The sequence below is a fragment of the Sarcophilus harrisii genome, chromosome 1, assembly GCF_902635505.1.
Source record: "Sarcophilus harrisii chromosome 1, mSarHar1.11, whole genome shotgun sequence".
Lineage (NCBI taxonomy): Eukaryota > Metazoa > Chordata > Mammalia > Dasyuromorphia > Dasyuridae > Sarcophilus > Sarcophilus harrisii.
The window spans coordinates 233249151-233274643 of record NC_045426.1 but is presented as its reverse complement, the minus strand read 5'-3'; the positions used below and the strand labels follow the sequence as shown (position 1 = coordinate 233274643).

Here is a 25493-nt window from a genome sequence, read left to right as displayed (position 1 = left end):
AATGGCCAATAATCCAATATATGTTATACGTGTTAAAATATATGTTAAATCCAATATATGTGAACATATTTATACAATTATCTTGCTGCACAAGAAAAATCAAATCAAAAAAGAAAAAAACTGAGAAAGAAAACAGAATGCAAGAGAACAACAACAAAAAGAGAGAGAATGTTATATTGTGATCCACACTTCTCAGTCCTCTCTCTGGGTGTAGATGGCTCTCTTTGTCACAAGATCATTGGAACTGGCCTAAATTATCTCATTGTTGGAAAGAATCACGTGCATCAGAATTGATCATCATATAATCCTGTTGTTGCTGTGTTCATAGTTCTGTCTTTACACTATCTTGTCTTACTTATAAACTGGGTACTCAAGCAAGGACTTGACCTGCTGACAGCTACACTCACCCTGGGGTTGTCCAACATTCTGAACCCAATGATAGAAAGCAAGGAACTCCTATGTCCTCCAAGGAGGGAGTCCGTGGTAACATAAGCACCTATGCCACTAGATAGCTCATACAACCTTCTTTAGATATAAACTGACTACAATCCTGGCAAAACAATGGGCAGCAGCTACCCAAGACTGTCTGGAGCATGCTGTGTTAAGTGTCTCCACCACAAGGGCTGCCACTTGGAGTGTTGTGGGCTTCCTACTACGTACCAACCATCAGGTCTCTGCTGAGGCTCCTTGGCAGGAATTCCTGGGGAATCAGTACTAGCCTAGCAGGGAAATTCTGGAGACCGTGCCTCTATTTTAAAACAGGTACATGAATCTTTTAAAGTAAACAAATTGAAAGGATACATTGCCTGAGAGGAGGAGTTAAAAAAAAATGGCCCAATATTATTAGTTTATCATCAATAAAGGATCCTGAAATTTGTTGCTTTGACCATAATTTATGAAGAACACCTCACATAACTCCATCAATCTTGTTTCAGTTTATCTGTATGAATAGGGAAAAAAAAACCTTATTGGTCAATCTTTCCTTGTGTCATATGAACTAAATTTTTCTCAGGAAAAAAAAAAGTGAACTTCTCTAAGAATTTCTTTAAGTCTTTAGAAAAACAGATAAGAAAAAAGATAATCCTTTCCCTCAAACTGTTTTTACCTTTTAAACTAATTAGAAACTAAGTATGGGATTAAATAAATTCTCTACTTGTAAATCTCTATATTGTTGTTTGATTGTTTTTGTAAATGTTGAAGTAGTCCAACAAGTTTTAGGTTAACATTCTTTAGAATTGGTTTTAAGGCAATTAAAAGCACAACTCCCCCAATCTCCCACCACCCCACTCCATGATGTATGTTTTACAATTAGGAAGGGTAGGCCAATTCTCCAATTATAAAGAGGCAAGTTTGAGGGCAGTATTCAAAGTGAAGAGAAAAAAAAAATGTGTGTATACACACACACACACACATACACACACACATACACACACACACATATATAGGCTGCAGCTTATATTTTAAAATATTAACTCTTTCCTGATTCACTAAAAAAAGAAAAGTTTTTATAACAGGTAAATAAGTTTTATTAGAATATGTAATTGAATATTTGCAATTTTACAAATTAAAGTTAATTTAGCAATCACTTTTTGAATTGGTGTTTTTGTTTTGAAACGACATATTTCTGCAAATGATAATTAGACTCCTTGATTTGGGCATAAATAATTATTGGAGTAGATTTTAACAACTTGCCAAAAAGAAAATGAGGCTTCTGCCCATTTTGATAGCAATTGTGTAAAAGCACTACATGGATTTTGGGTTAGAGTCACAACTCAAACCATGTGCTATAGAAATGATTAACTGTTTTTGTTAATCACTGCTAGAAATTAAGTGGTATATCTGTATTTTTTTGCCCTATCTGGCATGCAAAGATTATAAACAAATTTAGGAGCATAACCATAGAGGCATATGAGAAAAAGAGCAAAGGTAAGGAAAATCAGAACCAAATGTCTCTACTCCACTGTCAGAGGAAGTCTTCCTATTCCTGCCTTCCCAACCCCCTCATGCTTTTCTCTCTACCCCTACTTCCAGTTTTCCCAGTTCTGCCTATACCCCTATGAGCTCCAACTCCAAATCAACCTCTACCAGCTACCCTCTGTCAGAAAAAAAAAGTTTTTGTTGTCATAAAAAGGGCCATATCACTCAAGAACGTAAAAAGTTTAAAATATTAATAAGTGTAATAGTAGCACTTACTTCAAAGATTGTTGTGAGGACAAAAAGTTATATAATGATTGCAAAGCGCTTAAAACAAGATTGTGGTATATGGTAAGTAACAACATGAAAGGGTTAACAATTGCATCCAGTTCTAAGCATGATTAGTGACATTTGCTACTTCAAGTGAAATCTCATAGGACTATAGTCTGATATTATTATGTTTTCATTTCAGGTATGACTATATGATTGATTTTTAAGTCAATAATTCACCTTTCAAGGAGTGATTCTGTTCAAAGGGCGTACAATCTAAGAAATGTACTTGTGGATGTCTGTAGAATTCCCAGGAAGCTAGAAACTTTAGTAACTAGGATGTTCCCCTCTTCCTAAGATTAATGAAGAATGCATTTATACTTGAAATTATGAGAAAACAAAAGTCCGGGCACAATTACTGGGGCATTGTGAACTTTAAGATTGAGTCCCTAGAAACCAACAATAAGCTTCGGAGAGTTAGATCATAGAAAACAGAAACCAGGGTTAGTTACAGAACAATGGTTTTTATAGTAACATATGGTTTTAAGATATATAAGCAATATGATTTCTCTCAATAAACGGCTCTGCTGAATTATCAGCAACCCCATCTCCTTATTTTTCAACTGCTACTAGCCCATTTGTGTTGTGCTGGTCACAACAATGTCTGCTTCTAGAAAAGGTCAAGGGGATGGCCTTAGAATGGTCAAAGGTTGGATTCTCTTGACTCATTTCTCCACAGTATTACTTCCTTTTTAAATACCCTGAGCCTGACTATGATTCCCTATAAATGAGGTGAATGAATTTTGAACTTAACCATGACTCTCATCTGGAATCAAACAGAAGTAAGGATGCTTTATGCTGTTATACATGTGTCTTAAATTATTCTCTGGCCTCAGGCTTAGACCTGGAACAACAGACTTGTCCCTGTTGCTTCCTTTCATGGCCAATCTCTATGATCACAGCAAGTTAAGTTGGGATTTTTTTTTAATGATAAATCTTGTCTCTACAATACATTAATTAGCATCTTCTGAATTATTATAGGATGCAAGTATTTAAAATCTTATTGTTTTACATCTAGACTATAGTCATTTTCCTATCTTAAAACAATTGAACAGAAGAATATTTGGGCTTCTTAACTGTCTGTTTGCAGTTACATATTTCTGTATGAGATAACATCTTGAAATATCTCAAAATATTATGGAAACAATTGGACAATGATCCAAACGGTTGTGGAATCAATATTTAAGTCTATAAATTAGTAAGATTATACTCAAGGTTCTCCTCTGTTTTGTTTTTTAAAGAAAAGAAGTTTGGTGCAATCAGTTATCTTAGAGGAGGGTAACTTATTGGTATAGTTTGTCTTATCTCAAAGAGAAATGCAATTTACTTAGATTTATTATTTAATTAATTATAATTTAATTTATTATTTAATTCTGTGTGTAGAACATGTGTCAAGTGCAGACATGTTTTATAATACACAATTCATTTAATATGCATTGTTCTTTGTATATAATTTGGAATTAACTACTTAGTATATTTTCAATTCCTATCCCAAGATTTTATGTTACAATTGGAGTAAAATTAGCAATTTTTAAATGCATTCATTTATGTAATAGAGGTCATCTACTTACAAAGTATGTTCTTACCTATGTTTTTATGTAAGGATTAGATCCTTATCAGTCTCTACTATTCCAAAGGGGAAATTTGGAACTAATTAGAGTTCTAAATAATTTGGAATTAAAGTGGAAAAATAATTGGGATAAAAAATTTTAGCAATATGATCGAATAATTTTATATACATAATTTAAAAGAATCAAAAGTTTAAAACGTTTTAAGAGATCTGCCTTATGTAGTACTTTAAAATATTTAGGTTTTTTTTATTTTTCAGTTATTTGAATTTCTTTATATATATAGCTTTTTATTTACAAGATATATGCATGGGTAATTTTTCAGCATTGACAATGCAAAACCTTTTGTTCCAATTTTTCTCTCCTTACCCCCACTCCCTCCCCCAGGTGGCAGGTAGATCACTACATGTTAAATATGTTAAAGTATATGTTAAATACAATAAATGTATATATATATATACATATAGTTATTTTGCTGTACAAGAAAAATTGGACTTTGAAATAATGTACAATTAACCTGTGAAGGAAATCAAAATTACAGGTGGACAAAAACAGAGGGATTGGAAATGCTATGTAGTGGTTCACACTCATTTCCCAGAGTTCTTTCGCTGGGTGTAGCTGGTTCTATTCATTATTGAACAAATGGAACTGACTTGATTCATCTCATTGTTGAAGTGAGCCACGTCCATCAGAATTGATCATCATATAGTATTGTTGTTGAAGTATATAATGATCTCCTGGTCCTGCTCATTTCACTCAGCATCAGTTCATGTAAGTCTTTTCAGGCCTTTCTGAAATCATCCTGTTGGTCATTTCTTATAGAACAATAATATTCCATAACATTCATATACCATAATTTATTCAGCCATTCTCCAATTGATAGGCATCCACTCAGTTTCCAGTTTCTGGCCACTACAAAGAGGGCTGCCACAAACATTTTTGCACATACAGATCCCTTTCCCTTCTTTAGTATTTCTTTGTGATATAAGCCCAATAATAACACTGCTGGATCACAGTTTGATAACTTGTTGAGCATAGTTCCAAATTGTTCTCCAGAAGGGATGGATGTATTCACAATTCCACCAACAATGTATCACTGTCCCAGTTTTCCCATATCTCCTCCAACATTAAGCATTATCTTTTCCTGTCATCCTAGCCAATCTGAGAGGTGTGTAGTGGTATCTCAGAGTTGTCTTAATTTGCATTTCTCTGATTAATCATGACTTGGAGCATCTTTTCATATGACTAGAAATAGTTTCAATTTCTTCATCTAAAAATTGTTCATATCCTTTGACCATTTATCAATTGGAGAATGGCTTGACTTCTTATAGAGTCAATTCTCTATATATTTTGGAAATGAAGCCTTTATCAGAACCTTTGATTGTAAAAATGTTTTCTCAGTTTATTGCATCCCTTCTAATCTTGTCTGCATTAGTTTTGTTTGTACAAAAGCTTTTCAATTTGATATAATCAAAAATTTCTATTTTGTGATCAATAATGATCTCTAGTTCTTCTTTGGTCAAAAAATTCCTTCCTCCTCCACAGATCTGAGAGGTAAACTGTCCTATGTTTTTCTAATTGATTTATAATCTCATTCTTTATGCCTAGATCATGAACCCATTTTTACCTTATCTTGGTGTGTGGTGTTAAGTGTGGTCCAATGCCTAGTTTCTGCCATACTAATTTCCAATTTTCCCAGCAGTTTTTGTCAGTGAATTTTTATCCCAAAAGTTGGGGTCTTTGGATTTGTCAAAGACTAGGTTATTAAAGTTATTGACTATTTTGTCCTTTGAACCTAACCTATTCCACTAATCAACTAGTGTATTTCTTAGCCAATACCAAATGGTTTTGGTAACCACTGCTTTATAATATAGTTTTAGATCTGGTACAGCTAGGCCACCTTCATTTGATTTTTTTTTCCTTAGTTCCCTTGAAAGTCTTGACCTTTTGTTCTTCCAGATAAATTTTATTGTTATTTTTTTCTAGGTCATTAAAATAGTTTTTTAGGAGTCTGATTGGTATAGTGCTAAATAAATAGATTAGTTTAGGTAGTATTGTCATCTTTATTATATTCACTCAACCTATCCAAGAGCATTTGATATTTTTCCAATTGTTTAGATCTGACTTTACTTGTGTGGAAACTGTTTTGTAAGTTTGCTCATATAGTTCCTGACTTTCCCTTGGCAGACAGATTCCCAAATATTTTATACTATCGGCAGTTACTTTAAATGGAATTTCTCTTTGTAACTCTAACTGTTGGATTTTATTAGTAATATATAAGAATGCTGATGACTTATGTGGGTTTGTTTTGTATCCTGCAACTTTGCTAAAGGTATGGATTATTTCTAATAGCTTTTTAGTAGAATCTCTGAGGTTCTCTAAGTATACCATCATATCATCTGTAAAGAGTCATAATTTGGTTTCCTCATTACCTACTCTAATTCCTTTAATCTCTTTCTCAACTCTTATTGCCAAAGCTACCATTTCTAATACAATATTGAATAGTAATGGTGATAGAGAGCAACCCTGTTTCACTCCTGATCTTATTGGGAATGATTCCAGTTTATCCCCAATACATGTGATGCTTACTTATGGTTTTAAATCGATGCTACTGATTATTTTAAGGAAAAGTCCATTTATTCCTGTACTCTTAAGTGTTTTTAATAGGAATGGATGATGGATTTTATCAAATGCTTTTTCTGTGTCTATTGAGATGATCATATGTTTTTTTATTAATTTGGTTATTGATATAGCCCATTATGCTAATCGTTTTCCTAATATTGAACCAGCCCTGCATTCCTGGCATAAATCCTACTTGTTCATTATTCTGGGGATGATTTTCTGTAATCTTTTTGCCAATATTTTATTTAAGATTTTAGCATCAATATTCATTAGAGAGATTGGTCTATAATTTTCTTTCTTTGTTTTCAACCTACCTGGTTTAGGTATCAGTACTATGTCTATGTCATAAAAGGAATTTGGTAGGACTCCTTCATTCCCTATTTTTTCAAATAGTTTATATAACATTGGAATTAATTGTTCTTTAAATATTTGGTAGAATTCACATCTGATGAATGGTTGAATCCATCTGGTGCTGGAGATTTTATTTTTAGGGATTTGATTAATAGCTTGTTCTATTTCTTTTTCTAAAATGGAACTATTTAAGCAATTTACTTCTTCCACTGTTAATCTGGGAAGCCTATATTTTTGAAGGTACTCATCCATTTCACTTAGGTTATCAAAGTTATTTGAATTTCTTAAAAATATCAATTTATGGGGCAGCTAGGGAGTGGAGTGGATAGAGCATCAGCCCTGAAGTCAGGAAGACCTGAGTCAGTGTCTGATCTCAGACACTTAACACTTCCTAGCTGTGTGACCCTGAACAAGTCACTTAACCCCAAATGCTTCAGCAAAAAAAAAAAATTAACTTAGCAATTTTCTAGCATATATGTCTACTTTGGTAAACAGTAAATTTTTAACCAGAAAGGCTCATTTTATAAGTCAGATCCTCATAGAGTCTTTTTAAAGAGTCTTCAGGTTTTTTTGGCAGTGTTTATATCAAGTACAGGGTTTAAATAAAGATAAAACAGCAAGGGGGTATTTAAGAGCTTAATTCTCTGAAATTTCAAGTGAATTGTGTGGGGTTTTAATTTAATGGTTTTCTTATAGCTCTATTGTTGACAAGATTAGAACTACAAGATTTAGGATGGTTTTTAACCACAAGAACTGGCCATGGGAGAAATAAAATTTAAGAATCTGTACTAAATTGTATTGAGATTTGTATTGTAAAAGATTTGAACAATGACATCTATGAAATTATAAATGACAGAAGACCAGACAAGCAAATCTACTGAAGAGGAATCCTCTTCAGAACTGCCCTAAGAACAAAACCTATTCCAGAAAGTCCAAGAGAAGATGCTTCTGGAAAATCAAATGGCAACAAGGGATATCTGAGTTGCAAGATGAAAGCTGCTGATTAAATAGACATTGCAAATGGATTATTAGGAGAGAAGACTTGATATTAATAATGCTGTTGATCATTATTGCTGATCATATTAGCATTTGATTAACTGTATTCATGTTTGCTGAGTTTTCTTAGATACATATAAATTTCCCATCTAAAATTCAGTCCATGGTTTTATATAATCTTACTGTGGTTTGTGTTATGATTAATTTATCTTATTTTTTTTTCATTAACCAGTTGGGTAACTATGATAGGCCTATATAAAATTTGGCATGACTTCCCATTTCAAGTCACTCCTAGTAGAAGCCCTCTTCTTGGTTCACTGTACTACCCAGAAATAGCCTCTTATCTACTTTCAGTAAATGGGTACTTAATGCCCTCTGCCTTATACTCATTTTTATACTTTGCATTAGTTGCTATGTTAAAACCTATTTTCAGCTTACATAAGTAAAACTTATAGTAATATATACAGTTAATAATGACTGTATTAAAGATTCTATAAAAATTAGCTTTTATATGTGATCTATGAAAGACATGCTTATCTCTCATTGATCAAAGGGCAAAACTGAAATGCTCAGGATCGATTCTGCATCATTTTCTTATTGATCCTGTTTATAATTAATTGATTTTGTCCTGTCACTGCTTTAGTCATGGGTCTCTGCCTCTGAACTTAGTTCAGAATTCAGCTAGCACATAATGGGTTAAGTTTAGAAATCCAGTTTTCTTGTTAATCACTGTTCTATTCTTGTCTCAAGGAATTTAATCAACCTTGGGGGTAGGGGGTTTGCCACAGAGGAATCAGGCCTAATATCTTCACTCCACCAAGCTATCCTTCAAGGATTTCTGCATTGTTGTCCAAAAAGTCTGGGTCATTATCTTGCAAGTTCACTCAAACATTGAATATTTCTTAGGGAAAAGAAGAGGCTGTTGCTAGCCTCTTATCACCACATTTTCAATCAATCATATTGTTCCCCATGCCTCAGCTATGTAAACAGTCATGTTGTTTTCAACCCCATGAGGTCACCCAACCTTTTAATTTTGTTCCATACTTCCCTATATCCATAAAAGGGAACTGTCCCCCTCATTTTGGGTCTTCACTTACTGAGGAAGCTGAGATCTTATTTACTGATAAATTTGTACTTAATTTATAAATTGATAATCCTTGGAACTTTGTGCCTCAGTTTACCTTATTTTAAGTGTTAGAATACTGATTCAGGCTGCTACCTCCCACATAGGAGGTACATAACAAACATCTGCTGAACTGAACTGAACTAATTCATAGCCTATCTTTGATAATGTTCTTTTATTTGCAGAGGCCCCAACTGGTCAAACTTTGGGAAGGCATATCTAAATTCAGTGATGTCAAACTGAAGTCTTTGAAAACTCTGTTCTTTGGATTTTCTTAATTCTCAATGGAAGTGCAAAGAGCAATCTTATTGTTACTGGACATCTCTTAGTAATTATTTTAAAACCAGTTGTTGTTAATGCTTCAATAGGAACATCAAATGTTTAATCAAATGTGTTCATCAAATGCCCAAAGCCCCTCTCTCTCAGGAATGCAGTGAAATGGTCTCTGGTCCCAGTTTTATGCTTCCTCATTCTGAAGGGAATGAAAGTCTTCCTTCAAGAAGGGTGGGAGGGAAGGAGGCTAGAGATGTCACATTCTATAATAGACCTCTCTTTATACTTAATTCTCCTTTCATATATATAAATTGGGAAATACTTCTATTTGGAGCCAGTTACTCTATTCTCATTCATCACCAAAAATTCCACTGATACTCAAAACAATTCACTGAGTCTTTTTGAAAAATGCTTATTTTAAAAAATGAACATTATTCTAACATCTTTATACCCAAGGAGATTATGATCTTTGCCTGGGTCTACCAGCCATTATTATAAATGACAAAATTTGATGTAACTAAGTGGAAATTATCCTACATCTACATTTTATTTGGAGTTTACCTTCCTTACATAAAATCTAAACTACAGTGATATGGGGGGAAAGGACATTAATAAAACTTAAGCAGAACAAAACAAGATCAAAAACCCACACAAAAAAAATTACTCACTTTGAAAATCCAGCTGCAGACTTTTGACATCTTTGAAATTAATGCCCTCCTGTTTGGCTACTTGTCCTGCTGCTTCTTGAGGTCCCTGTTCTTCTACAGCCAATTTAAGCAACTCTTCATCAATCACATTTGGCTCTATTGTATCATATAATCGAATCATCTTTGATCTTAGTTATCCTAAAGAATTGAAATAATAATTACTTTATGTAACATAATTTTATCATTCTTTGGGGAGGGGCAGTTAGGGGAAGGGAAGAAACTACTCATGAAAAGTTATGTCACACACTAGAAATTTACTTGTAACCTGTTGCAGACTTGATTGTAGACAGAGCAGAGATCTGATGCTTAGAACTCCTATTTGGGAGATGGGAAAAGTAACACAGCACAGTTAGTCATCTAATTAGCCTTCTTAGACAGTATTATTCTATGGGAAAATGAATTCTGAAATTTCTTGAGAAACTACAATGGAGGTAAGTTGCTTCCCCTCTCTGGTCAATTTCCTCTGCAAAAAAAGAGATGATTTCAAAAGTCTTCCTAGCTTTTATCCATAATTTGAATGTGAAAATTATCATTATGTAATTGAATTAGAGAGGGCCCATAATATAGCAAGAGCAAGCAAAGTCTATGTTTCATACTTTCATATGTTAAAAAACAAAAACCGAGAATGCTACTTTATCCCTCTCAGATTGGCTAAGATGACAGGAAAAGATAATGATAAATATTAGAGGGGATGTGGGAAAACTGGGACACTAATACATTGTTGATGGACCTATGAACTGATCTAACCATTCTAGAGAGCAATTTGGAACTATATCCAAAACTGTGCATACCCTTTGATCCAGGAGTGTCTCTGTAGGGTCTGTATACCAAAGAGCTCATGTAAAAGGAAAAGGACTCACATGTGCAAAACAGTTTGTAGCAGCCCTTTCTGTAGTGGCAAGGAACTGGAAAATGAGTAAATGCCTATCAGAACTGGCTGAATAAGTTATGGTATATGAATGTAATAGAATATTATTTTTCTATAAGAAATGATAAAACAGACTGGTTTCAGAAAAATCCTGGAAAGATTAACATAAAATGATACTAAGTGAAATGAGTAGAACCATTGTAAACAGTAACAAGATTATGTGATGATCAACTGTGATGGGACTTGGTTCTTTTCAACAATGGGGTGATTCAAGACAATTCCAATAGATGGATGTGATGGAAAGAGTCATCTGCCTCCAGAGAGAGGACTATGAAGGCTGACTGTAGATCAAAGCATAGTATTTTCATCTATTTTATTGCTGTTCTTTAATTGCTTGTTTTTTTTCTTTCTCATTTTTTCCCCTTTTGACCTGATTTTCTTATTCAGCATCATAAATGTGGAAATATGTTTGGAAGAATTGAACATGTTTAACCTATACTGAATTACTTGCTGTCTGGCGGGGGTGGGAGAGGGAGGAAGAAAAATCTGGAACATAAGATTTTGCAAGGGTGAATGTTGAAAACTATTTTGCATGTATTTTTAAAAATAAAAAGTTATTATTAAATTTGACCTCAAACACTTAACACATCTTAGCTGTGTGACCCTAGGTAAGTCACTTAACCCCAATTGCCTCAGCCAAAAAAAGAAAAGAAAAGAAAAGAAAAAACTATTATTATTATTTTTAAGATCTAGAAGACTCCTATCAAACTGGATAGATACCCTGAAGAGAACACATGGAAAACAATTGCACAACATGAATAGTGGATCAATACCTGATATAAGAAATATCTAAATCAATGAAGTCACAAATCTATAATAATGATAGCTAATTTCCTGAATTGAAATTGAAAAAAATTACCAACAAAAAATTGGAGAATCTTTTTCTTTGAGGAACATCCCCACAAGTCAGACTAGTGCAAAAGACCTCATAATGTGAATGATGACAAAGCATCTTGAGAAATGTGGTTTCTCTGCTTGCCTACTTTTTTTTTGACCAGGAAAATATGGAAGAAATATCTCTTGGGATTTGAATACCCACAAGCTTAATGAATGCCAAGGAATCTGAGACTTGGTAGAGATTCTTCTCTCTACCATCTTAGTCAGAATTCAGAAAAAAAAAAATTCTTTTCCTAATTTTCCATTCCCACCATCCCTACCATTGTAGTTACCTCACCTCTGTTTTCCTTTTATAAATGAATATATTCTAGGGGTCAGCAGGTCTTTGTTCACTTTGTATCAGAATATGTTAAGGACCATGCCTAAGTACATTGTAAGGGGCAGGTCAATTCTCCCAGAGCCTCCACAGCTGTGAACATCTGAAGGAGTTGCAAAGCAGCTTTTACTGACACAGGTGTTGCTTGTGGACTGGGAAAATAAATTGAAGGCAGAGGGAAGAGGAGAGAGGTCAGAGAACAGCAACTGCCTCTCAGTCTCCTTGAATCAACATCATCTGCTCACAAGAAGAGATAACAATTCCAGGTACTGGTGTCTGGATTCTGGAAACCACAAGAGCAGCAGATAACAAGAATATACCTGGGAGGACGACTCCCAAGGGATTTCTATAATTTTGCAAAATATTTAGGTGGGAATTCTCTAGTTCTGATCTTCTAGTTCAAAGTCGGGTAACTGCTTTGGGGAAAAACAGTTTTATTACAATTTTTATAATTTATGAATCTCCTCCAGAGTAGAAAGAAGCTTCCAAATGGATTTGGAGTACATTAACTACATTAATACTAAAAGAATTTAAACCATTATATCATGCAACTGCTGATGGAGCTCACTATGGACAAAGTCCTTGGGCTAAAACCTCCCCAACTTTCAGGAATACTCTGAATTGGCCCAGTGGGTGAGACCTGTGACCCTGCTCCACAGCCGCACCTAGAATGCTCTCTGACCATACTCATAATCCTGGATGGGGGGGGGGGGAGGGGGGAAGAGGAGAGGAGGGGAGGGTGAGAGAAGGGAGAGAAATGGGTTTTATCCCCTGTGGCTCTGTGCTCTGATAGTAGAGCTTTTGCCTGTATCTTACCTGGCACCAGATCATTCCAACAAGTTATCATGAGCATGCCCCATCCCCTTTCTAGGGCCTCTTTATTTTTTTTTTTTTCTCCCAGTAGAAAGCAGGTACCTTGAAGGCAGAAACTGTCTTTTTTGTACCTGTATCTCAGTAATACACAGTAATACACAATAATACATGGTTAAATGCTTAATAAATGTTTTTTTTAAATTCATTTATCCATCTATCCATTCAGAGAAGTGGGAAATTCATTCTAGGAATAGTTTTTAAATTTTTAAATTGCTCCAATTCATTTTCCCTTTGCGTCTTTTAAACAAGATGACTTAAATAACATTGATCAAGAATTTATTACAAATTTATTATTGTTTACTAGAACAAATTTTGTTCTAATGTGTTTTTCCTCTTTTCAGACTTTATTATTTTTATACCTTGAGTTTAATTTAGAGCAACACTGCTTAATTTTCAGAATTGCAGCATATTAGATTTTCTTTCCATTTTAATTTCATATATTTTACTGATTTTTTTCTTCCATTTTCAACTTTGATAAGTAATAAATAATATTTTCCTCTTTCCTACTAAAGCATTTATTATAGGTTTTAAATGTTTGTTTTCATTTCTTTTATTTTTTTTTGAAACTTTTTTACTTAAAAAACCAGAATTAAAAAAAAAAAAAAGGAAAACAAAACATTGTCATGTGCCCAGTAGTACATGAGAGAGGATTCCAAATATATAAAAATAAATTACCAGTTCAAGAAAGGACATATAATAGTAGAAGAAATTATATTCATGATTATCTTTTCTTTACTTCCTTGTAGGTTGTTCTTCTTTTCTGTTTTGGACTTTTTTTTCTCCTTTCATCCCCTCCATCTCCCAAGCAAGGATATATATATATATATAAATATATATATATATATATACACATACACAGACACACATCTTTTTTATCCCTGCTAACTCTTTGCTTTAATTCTGCTCCAAAATTTGACTTGATATTACTTAACCTCTTCCACCCATGGGTCCCTCCTTTTGTCTTCTTTTCCACCCCTTTTGCTTCCCCCTCTGCCCATTCTTCACCCCTTATTTCTTTATAGATTTTGGAGAGTGCTATACCCTTCATGGTATATGTGTAATGTTGCCTATTTAACTCATTCCCAATGTGAGTAGGTTTTCAGAGCTAATAGCCCTTCTCTCCCCTTTAAAGCTTCTGTGTCTATTCTTCCTCTGCACCTCATTTGTACAACATAATTACTATTTTTACCTTAACTTTGCCCCACTCTTTCTTTTGAGCTAGCCTATTGCTGGTGTCAATCTTAAACATATGGTATGCATTTCCATGTAAAAAACAACAATTTGTCCATGCAATTGATCTTGATATTGGCTCTTATAGTAAACTTTATATCTAGTTCCAGTTGGGTTGATAGAAAGACTTGAAAAATCTGCAGAATTTCCATTTTTTCCTCATTCAATATTATGGATAATTTTTCTGAATATATTTTTGGTCACAAACCTAGTTCTTTTGATTACTGTTATATATGATTCTGAGACTCTTCTGGTTGGTTTTTTTTCCCATCATATTTTCTTGGATAGTTTTGGTTTATTTATTTATTTTTGTTTTTCCTCAACGTCTCACATTTGATTTTTTAAAATCTTTTTTGAGTTCTTTTATAAATTCTCTCTGGGCAGGGAGCCATTTCACATTACTCTTTGGGGTAGAAGCTTTTTTTTTTTTTTTTTTTTTTTTTAACTTCAGCATCCTCCTCTGAAGATGAACCCCAGTCTTCCCTATTCCCATAGGAAATTTCTGTTTGGGTTCTTTCTTTTTTAGTAGTTCATTTTTTTTTTAAATGAGAAGTATTAGTGTAAGCACCTCAAGTTATGGAGCGAGGAGAAGGGGAATGGTGCCTCTAACTTCTCTTCAGCTCTTCCATCTGACCTGGAACCCTAAACCAAGGGCTCCCTCTTCTTGCAAGTGCCCACAGACAGTAGCATCCCTGCTCCACTGCTTCTATACTCAGTGGGTGTGCTAGTTTCTTCTCACCCAGAGCTTGTTTCTGCAGCACAGCTGGGCCTGGTGTTCCTAATCAGCAGAATTTCCCTCAGCCTTCCCCAGATTCATACCCTTAACTCCACATACAGTAAGAGAGGTGAAAATTTCCGTGGTTACTGTTGAGGCTTTGGACAAATCTAGTTTGCCCCAGGATCCCTACTTGGTGTTCTGTGGAGCTAACCTGGAGGTGTTTGTACTTCACATTGGTTAATCCTTGTCCTGGAGGCTTTCTTCAGTTATTCTTGGGTTGCATCAGGGGGACCCCAGTTCTGCCCCAAGTCTTTTGGATTTTTCACCAGTCTGTTTGCCCTAAGGTGCAATTTTTTTTTTGTTTGGGGGGGAAATCTGGAGAGCTTAAAACTTAGCAATTTACTCCATCATCTTTACAGAATCCTCTAGAAATTTTTTTATGGTCTCTCATTTTTCATTTCCTCGAAAAAATCCTTTTTTAGAATTATGGTGCTTTCAAATGTTATCAGGGTTAACACCATTGAACTGAAACTGATGTGCTACTTGATCACTTATGAATATTAATGATTGTCATTTGCTGAAGTTAATGAGAATACCAGTTGTTTTTATGATTGCCTTATTTTAGCTGTTTACATACATGTTCACCTTACTGATAATTACTGTTGTTAGCTGTTATTGCTTCTAATTGGCATTGCTATCATTTACTAATTTGTTTGGCTAGTTGTTTTATTGCTCTTTTATTATATGATAAATAAAAGGTGGATGATATTTAGAAATTAGACATTTAGAATTTAGAAATTGTCACATTTGAGGTGTGGACATTAAGCATATGGAATAATTCTTGAAATATCTAAATGTATAAGAATGAGGATAGTTCAAAAGCTCTTAAGGACAAGGTAAAAGAGTTGGGAGAGGGTAAGGTGAACCCAAGAGATGCTCAGTTTACTACCAGAACATACTGAGCATTTAAGACTACCAGAGAAAATCAGAAAAAGGAATATACCTAGGTAGTGTTTCATTTTCCTTCATGAGAGACTAAGAAATTGTTCCTAAGAAAAAAAAATTTGTGATGGTGGTGATTGTTGTCCTTCATTCTCAAAGAGAATCACAGTGACATCGCTATGTAAGAGTCGAGTTACAGTGTGTCTGACCATGGCTGATCATACCAATACAAGCTCCAAGTGTTCTGCCACAGGTCAGACACAATAGTCCCTGTGAACATTTGGGGTGGTCTCCCTAACTTGCACATCTCATGGTTCTGAGATAATTCAATTCTGGTTTGTTCACAGAACACAGCACTTTCTCTCATGAGGGCATACCATGCTAGACGATCCTGTGCCAGCATCTCTCATATCATGCAATCAATTCTGAAGTTCTTAAGTGAAACCTTGAAAGTGTCCTTGTATCACATTTTCTGACTGCTTTGTGAGTGCTTGCTCCGTATGAATTCTCCATAAAATAATCTTTTTGACAAATGCATATTTGTCATTCGAACAATGTAGCCAGCCCAATAGAGCTGTGCTCTCTGCAGTAATGTTAGAATGCTTGGCAGTTTTGTTTGAGAAAGGACCTCAATGACTGGTATCCTGCCAGGTGATCTTTAAAATCTTCCTATGATAACTCAAAGGGAATCGATTTAGTTTCCTGGCCTGGTGCTGGTATACTATCCAAGCACACAAGCACACAACAATGAAGTCAGCACAATATCTCTGTAGACCTTTAGTTTAGTAGTCAAATACCTCTATTCTCCCACACTTTCCTTCAGAGTCTCCAAAACACTGCAATGAGCTGGCAATGAGCTAATGTCAATCTCATTATCAATGTGGATATCCCTGGAAAGTAGACTGCCAAGGTAAGTGAACTTATCTATAGCATTCAAAACTATCATTTGATGTAACTGATGGTTCCACATATGGATGGTGGGGTGCTGACTGATGGAGTACCTGTGTTTTCCTAGTGTTAATTGTTAGGTCCCAATTAGCACAAGCAGCAGAGAATTGATCCAAAGTTTGTTGCATCACAGCTTCAGAGGCTGCATTGAGTGCACAATCATCTGTAAACAAAAAATCATGCATCAATATTCTCTTCCCTTTAGTTTTGGCTTGTAGCCTTTTCAAATTGAAGAAAGTGCAGTGTCTGACTTTGATTCCATATTTGTCCTCATTGAAGGCGTTTGACAACATGGCTGAAAACATCATGCTAAAAAGCATGGGAGCAAGCATGCCATCATGAAATTGATCTCCTATTCTGATGAACTTCTCTGGGAAATCAAATTTTGATATAATTTTCTATTAGCTCTCACAGCTGATTGTATTAAAGGACTTTGTTACATTAATGAGTGAAAATGATAACGGAAGGTCCAAGTATGGATCTACATTTGATTTGTCATCTCCAGAGAATGAGGATCTTTGCCAATAATAACATATACGTATGTGAGATGCTGGTTCTGTATATTCTCAATCTGAGTTGTTACATCTTTGAAAGAATAGCTTGCCTAAATCAGATAGCACTGTAATAGCCAGGAAATGTCTCAAAGCTAAAAACACCAAGTCAATGGGAAACAGATGACTAGTATTTCATACACAGGATTGAAAGAGTAAATTCAATTCCTCTGAGTCGTATGGAAAAGCCTTACTTGAAGAAGTCTACTGAATTATATGGAATATCTCATATGAACATAAGAGGGAAAGATCCACTGGATCAGGCAGGAAAATATCAGTTGATGGCAGACATAGGATTGGATATGTTATAGCAGAAAATATCCTAGACCCAAATTTATAATTTTCTCAAGAAAAGGATCCATACTTTCTTGGGGAATATCCATGAAAATATGGATTACACAGGTGTCAATGGTGTTAGAGAATTGAAGAGCTTCTAACAGAAGGACAGAATAATACTTCAGTGGAAAAATTTTGAATCTGATAACCCAGATATGGCATGTCAAACTTAATCATAAAAATGTTTGTGGAATAAACACCAAAGCATCTACATTTCAGTACTGAGAATCAAAGTCATCTGATTTTGGTAGTCAGGGTGGACAAATTATAAAAATTGGTAGGAAAGGGGTCAATAAGCCCAGTATGAAATTAAAAATTGATTTTTTTATCCTATTTTCTCAAGACAATCAAGCTAGAATAGAAAGTCATTTAACCCGGTGTGACTCGGTTTTCTTATCTGTAAAGTGAGCTGGAGAAGGAATGCCCACTCTTCATCTCATGAAGAGTTGGACTTGACTGAAAAATGAATGAATTTTTGAAATAGAGGACTTTCAAGCATTTCTGATGAAAATTTTAATTTCCTACCATCTATACTTTTAAATTCCATCATCATCCTCCCAGAAAATGTCTTTACCAGTTAGTTCATCATCCTAAAAGATTGCATCAGGTTGGCTACTTATACTTCTTTAGTACTCTCTGCCCTCCACGGGAGGGCTACAGGGCACAGCAAAGAACTCTTCCCAAAGCCTCCATTTAAAAAGGGCTCATAGACCAGCCAGCTCTTATATCCTACCAGTTGTCCTCCCTAGACTGGCTTCCACCAGGGCCCCGAGCTAAACATCTTCTTCCCCAGTCCTTCTGTACTTTTCTATTTTCTTTTGTGTACTGTTCCACCCTCCCCCCTCCCCCCACTGGATTGTAAACTCCTTGAAAGCAAGGACTGGTTTCCTCTCCCCTAATTTGTATCCCTAGAGATTAGCACAATATCTGGCACATAGAAGGTGCTTAATAAAAGTATATTAACTGACTGACTCCCAATGGAAGGACCAGAACTAACTACATTTTGAAATTCAAACTTGTAAGTCAAAAGAAACATAGAAACAAAAACACATTTGCTCATTGGAAAAGGAGTGTTATTATGAATTTTTGACATGTTAATAGAGAAGGACCTATTTTCTTTTACAGAGAGAAGAAAAGGGAACTATACTAGGGAGAAAAAGTAGGGGAAAAAAAGGAACTGCATTGTTTTACATAACGGGCATGTGAAATGAAGAATATACGCATGAAAAGAAAAAGTAGAAGAATGGATATCTTGTTAACTTTCAACTTAAATGGATAAAAGAAGACAGAAAACACACACACACACACACACACACACACACACACCATGAGGTAGAAGAATAAACTCAAAGGGAAATAATTGGGGACTAGGAGAGAGTACAAAGGAGTTTTAAAGGGACAGAAAAATGTGAGGGAGTAGTCAAAAGCAAAACAAATTCCATCACTGGAGTGAAGAGCATAAAAGTGAGATAGAAAGGGGCAAAGCTTGTCATTAGAGCTGAAGAAGGAAGAAGAAAGGAGGGCAAAAAGATCACTTCATTTGCAGATCAGAAGCGTTTGGGAAATTTATTTCTCTACTTTATAAAGATGGGAAAAAGTAAAAAAGAATGAAATGAAGGGAAGTTCACAATTAATCATAACTACAGACTGTGAGTAGAATGAATTGACCCAAAAAACCAGAGGATAGCAGAATGAATTGGAAAACAAAAGCCAACAATGTTGTTAAGAAACACACTTGAAAAGGAGATTCATACATAGTTTATATGAGGGGCTGTGGTAGAATCTATTATGCCCTTGACTTTACATGTAGAGTTGATATAATATTGCTTGCTTGCTCAGATGGTATAAAGAAGAGGTGGGATGAAGAAAGCATTTGGAACTCAAAGAATATTGAAACTAAAAAATAGGTTAAAAATTTTTTTTTAAATTGGAAAAAAAATCTAGTATGCCTCAGGCTAACTAAAAACATGTTATGACTTCAGGTAAGACTATATTGAAAAATAGACATAATAAAAAAGATAAGGAGGGAAATAACATTATGCTTAAAACCACAACAGATTAAAAAGTCAATATACATATGCCCTAAATGGCACATTGTAACTAAATTCCTAAAGGAAAATTAATTGAATTATAGGGATAGGTAGAACTGTAATGCTAGAGGACCTCAATGTAGTCCTTTCGGATCTAGATAAATCTTAACAAAAAAAGAAAAGTTAAGGAACTGAATAGAATTTTAGAAAATTACATATGATAAATTACTGTGTGTAACTTTACAAAGTTTAGTTTCATATTGACTTATAAAAACCACAAAGGTGCAAAAATAGAAATGTTAAAAAACATACTTTACTAGTGATACAATGAAAAAATATTTAATGAAGGGCCTTTGAAAAAAGAATTACAGATTAAATGAAGACTAAGTAATTTAGTCCTAAAGAATTAATGAATCAAAGAACAAATCATAGAATTAAAAAAAAATTCATCTAAGTAAAGGACAAGGGGAAACATATCAAAAAATATGGGGGATACACTAAAAGCAGTCTTTAGGGGAAATTTATATTTCTAAATGATTTCATCAACAAAAGAAAGAATGAAAAGCTTATTAAATTGGGCATGTATCTCTTCCCTTTCTCCCCCGCGGCCCCCCCCCCAACAAAAAACCCTAGCGATGCAACAAAGCAAAAATAGAAATTCTGAAAATCAAGGAGGAGATTTTAAAAAGAAAAATCATCAAACTGATAAATAAAACTGAAATTTTTTTAAACTAATAGAGAAATAATTAGTTATTCTGATTTTTAAGAGAAGAAAAGAAAATTGAATTAAAAATAAAAAAGGATTCATAACATCTAAAGATGAAATAAAAGTCTCAAGAAACATTTTGCCCCCTATAGCTGATAACAGATGAAATAAGGAAATACTTATAAAATATGTATTATTCAAATTAAAAAAAGAAATCATTCATTTAAATAACTCTGTTTTAGGAAAAATAAATTGAACAAGCCATAAATAAAAGTCAACTTGGGCATTTGGCACATTCTCGCTGTATGACTGTGGACAAGTCGCTTAACTTGAATTGCCTCACCAAATTAAAAAAAGGAAAGAAAAGAAAGCAAAGTTTCAGGATATAAAATAAATTCACATATATGTGTGTGTACATTATATATACATATATATATCATTTTTCTATAATGCCAGCAAAACCCAAAGGAAAAAAATAGAAAAATTTGGTTTAAAATAACTCCAAAATGGACAAAATGTTTGGGAAACAGACAAGTTTTTCATGAATACACTGGTAAAATCCTTTTTATAACAACAACCGAAAAGGCAAACCTAAATAATTTGAGAAATATTAATTGCTCACAAATAGGTCAAGCCAATATAATAAAGATAATACTACCTAAATAAATTTACTTATCATACCAAACTACTACAGGAGTATTTTATAGAACTAGAAAAAATAATAATGAAGTTCGTCTGGAGGAATCAAAAGTCAAGAAGTTCAAGGAGGAATGGAGCATCACAAGACCAGATCTCAAACTATGCTACAAAGCAGTAAGCACCAAAATTGTTTTGTACTGATTAAAAAAGAAGTCAATCAGTGGAAAAATTACCCAACATACAGAAGCAAATGAACATGGCAATATAGCTCAATCAAACTTAAAACTCGAGCCTCTAGGGTAAAGATTTGTACTATTTGACAAAAATTACTGGGGTCACTGGAAAGAAATCCATTGATAGAAATTAGATATAGGATACTATTTCACAACTTGTAACAAGATAAACTTCAAATGTATGCATTATTTAAGCATAAAAGGTAACATTATAGAAAAAATTATTTAAGCAAGGACAAATTACTTTTCAGATATGTAGATAAAGGCAATATTGATTTTTAAAAAGGGCTAGAAAGGATCATAAAAGATAAAATAGACAGTTTTTAATTATATAAAATTAATTTTTTTTACATTAGTAAGATCAATGCCTTTAAAATTAGAAGGGAAAAGAAAAATGTTTCTAATATTAGTCTAATATCCAGCTCAAATTTATTAAAAATAAGATCTTTTTTATAAATAAATTAGAAGAACATAGGATAGTTTACCTCTCAGACCTGTGGAAGAGGAAGGAATTCATGACCAAAGAAGAACTAGAGATCATTATTGATCACAAAATAGAAAATTTTGATTATATCAAATTGAAAAGTTTTTGTATAAACAAAACTAATGCAGACAAGATTAGAAGGAAAGCAATAAACTGGGAAAACATTTTTACTAAGGTTCTGATAAAGGCCTCATTTCCAAAATATATAGAGAATTGACTCTAATTTATAAGAAATGGTCAAAGTCTATGAGCAGACAATTCTCAGACAAAGAAATTGAAACTTTCTAGCCATATGAAAAGATGCTCCAAGTCATTATTAATCAGAGAAATCCAAATTAAGACAACTCTGAGATACCACCACACACCTGTCAGATTGGCTAGAATGATAGGGAAAGATAATGCGGAATGCTGGAGGGGATGTGGGAAAACTGGGATACTGATACATTGTTGGTGGAATTGTAAATACATTCAGCCCTTCTGGAGAGCGATTTGAAACTATGCTCAAAAAGTTATCAAACTGTGCATACCCTTTGATCCAGCAGTGTTACTATTGGGCTTATCTCCCAAAAAGATTTTAAAGAAGGGAAAGAGACCTGTATGTGCACGAATGTTTGTGGCAGCCCTCTTTGTAGTGGCCAGAAACTGGAAACTGAGTAGATATCTGCCCATCAATTGGAGAATGGCTGAATAAATTGTGGTATATGGAATATTATTGTTCGGTAAGAAATGACCAGCAGGATGATTTCAGAAAGGCCTGGAGAGACTTACATGATCTGATGCAGAGTGAAATGAGCAGGACCAGGAGATCATTATATACTTCAACAACACTACTATATGATGATCAATTCTGATGGACCTGGTCATCTGCAGCAATGAGATGAACCAAATCAGTTCTAATGGAGCAGTAATGAACTGAACCAGCTCCACCCAGCGAAAGAATTCTGGGAGATGACTAAGAACCATTACATTGAATTCCCAATCCCTATATTTTTGCCTGCCTGCATTTTTTGATTTCCTTCACAGGCTAATTGTACAACATTTCAGAGTCCGATTCTTTTTGTTCAGCAAAATAACGGTTTGGATATGTATACTTATTTTGTATTTAATTTATATTTTAATATATTTAACATGTATTGGTCATCCTGCCATCTAGGGGAGGAGGTGGGGGGAAGGAGGGGAAAAATTGGAATAAGAGGTTTGGCAATTGTCAATGCTGTAAAATTACCCATGCATATAACTTGCAAATAAAAAGGTATTAAAAAAAAAAAAAAAAAAAAAAAACTTTGAAGGATTTGAGAACTCTTATCAATGAAATGATTAACAATGATTCTAAAAGACCATAAATCATGTTACACAGCACTTGATGGAAAGATAATGAATTCAAAGTGTGAGACATACATTCTGAATGGCCAACGTGGATATTTGTTTTACTTGGCTATGCCATTTGTTCCAAGGACTTCGGCTTTGTTTTTCTTTCCTTCTTTTTCTTTTCTTTTCTTTTCTTTTTTTTTTTTTTTTTTTTTTTAACATGGAGGAAGGAAGAATATCAGGAACAATGATAGTCAGGTGGCCAATAAAAAAAGAAAAAGGAAAAAACCAAAGAGGCATCTGTTTTTAAAAAAACACAGAAGGGAACAGAAAGGACAAAGAGAACCACAACAAGCAGAACAGCTTTTAAAACTACAAAATGAATTTATTATATAATTTAAAAGATAAGCAAGTTGTGCATAATGGAGACCAAAAGTTTCATTTAAAATCCTTTTTTTTTTCTTTTACTATATATATGGGGATATCCATTTTACTGTTTATTTTTCAAAATAAAAAATTTTACATTGAAAATAAACGGCTACAAGTGAATACTATCATCACACAGCCCATATGCATTACCTATATCTGTAGTACTTCAAAAGAAAGAAAGCCATGGATGCATACTGGCTATCAAACTTTGAACAACAATTAAAAAAAAAGTGGACCAATATATGCCAAGATTTCAAGAATTTCTGAATTTTGAGTTAGGCAGCCAGTAATTTTCTTTATTGGATTTGCACAGTGCCTATTAGATTTTTATGGCAGAAGAAGAAAGAAAAGACTTCTTTCATCTCTTCAGCTGGATTTTACCAATCTAAACATATGTTCCAAGGCATCGTGGGAGCACTACCTTCTAAGGATTGATGGAGAAAGTATTTGGAGACACAAATTACCTAGAAGCATTGGTGTGTCCTGATGACATAAATTGTCTTTGGGAAGACTCTAGACCTGGGCTTGGCAAACTCTAATGCTCATGGAGCAATCTGGCCCACTTCCTATCTTTGTATAGCCTGTAAGCTAACCATTCTAAGCTGGCAAGCTATACAAAAATAGGCAGGCCTAAGTTTGCCAACTCTTGACATAGATGAATAAGAAGAAAATCTGATGAAAGGCTGGACTTTCTAGGAGAATATTCTCTATAATTTTTCTTTTACAAGTGCCATTTTTGTAGAGCTCCTGTCAAATATGTGGGTCATACTGTACTGCTAAATGGCATAAACACTGTTTCTGAGAAGACAGACATACTCCTGATTTAGCCATATCCAAAGAACCTTTGAAATTTAAGAACTTTATTGGATTTGGCAGGTCTTATAAAAAATTTATTTAAAAAAAACTATGATGCTCCTGCTAAACTACTGAAATGACCTTATTTGAACATATATTATTTAAGAGACCCAGAAGCAGGAAAACAAAAAACACAAAGTTCTTTTAAAATCTATAAAGCCATTTGGGGAATGATGGACAGACTGATGTGAATAAGCTTTCAAAGACTTGGCCAGTTGCCTCATAAATGTACCAGAGCCAGTTTATGGTGGCCTATAACCCAAGCAAGCCTTTTATTCTAAATACAGAGGCCAATTTGAAGGACTTGGGAGCAGAACTATACACAAGAGAGTGATAGTCACATGAAACAAACTGTTTTTGCAAATAGAAACTAGTGACATTGAGAATTGTTACACTATACACAACCTGGAGTTTCTGGCTTTGAAGTAGGCTATTACTGAGAAATCTAAGACAATATTTTCAGGAGAAAATCACAAATTTGGTTTGACAAATCAATTGTCAACAGACATATCCCAATCAATCCTAAGATAGATGCCAGATGTGGGTAGCAGCACTAGTCAACTATGTATTAAACATTCACTTCCAAGTTGGACTGTGTTATACTTCGCATACAAATGTCTTTTCTAGATATCATGACACTGGTACTTTGGTAATACCTAAAGAAGTAGTGAAAATCATATAATATCTAACAAAGTATGCTACAAACAGATGTCAGTAAAATTAAAAGTTTGAGATTTCTTCTAGACTTCATCTCAGCAGCATACACGAACCATATTTAATTAAACAAATTTTTTTTGCTTCAGTTCTCTGTGGATTACTGACAAAGAAATCAGATTTATTAATGAAGGAATGAGGCAATGTTAGAAGGCTCAAATGCCATTTTTCAGAAGGCACGTTGCTGTTGAAACAACAGTAGAAGTTGGAGTTGGAGCATTGGGCTAATACTGATTTCATGCATGGCATGAGGAAGTAGTTGGTGATACCCATTGAATATTGCTCTAGGGTTTTGCAAGTTTACATGACAACTCTGAACACACATGCCAATAAAGAACCTGAGAGTTAGAAACCATTTCTGACCCAAAATGGCTACAAATGTCACTAAGAAGTGTTAGTTGTGTATAAAAAACATACTATTGATTCACGATGCATGTTTTGAGAATGTAAGTATTAACAACCTTTAGGACTT

General features: G+C 34.2%; 1 protein-coding gene across 3 annotated transcripts in view; it reads right to left on the bottom strand.

Annotated features, from left to right (window-relative positions):
* The window catches only part of DRC3 (dynein regulatory complex subunit 3), a 106469-nt gene that overhangs the window by 78044 nt on the left and 2932 nt on the right, over positions 1-25493 (bottom strand). Inside the window, exons 2-3 of one of the 3 annotated variants that reach the window (XM_031938511.1) lie at positions 10143-10199; positions 9846-10022 (exon numbers count right to left, since the gene is read on the bottom strand). In XM_031938511.1, coding sequence (XP_031794371.1) covers positions 9846-10005 — 160 coding nt within the window. In that variant the 5' untranslated portion in view covers positions 10006-10022; positions 10143-10199. Of the gene's footprint in view, positions 1-9845; positions 10023-10142; positions 10200-16789; positions 16865-25493 lie in introns of those variants that run through there. The other 2 variants (XM_031938513.1, XM_031938508.1) reach the window with 2 other exon arrangements.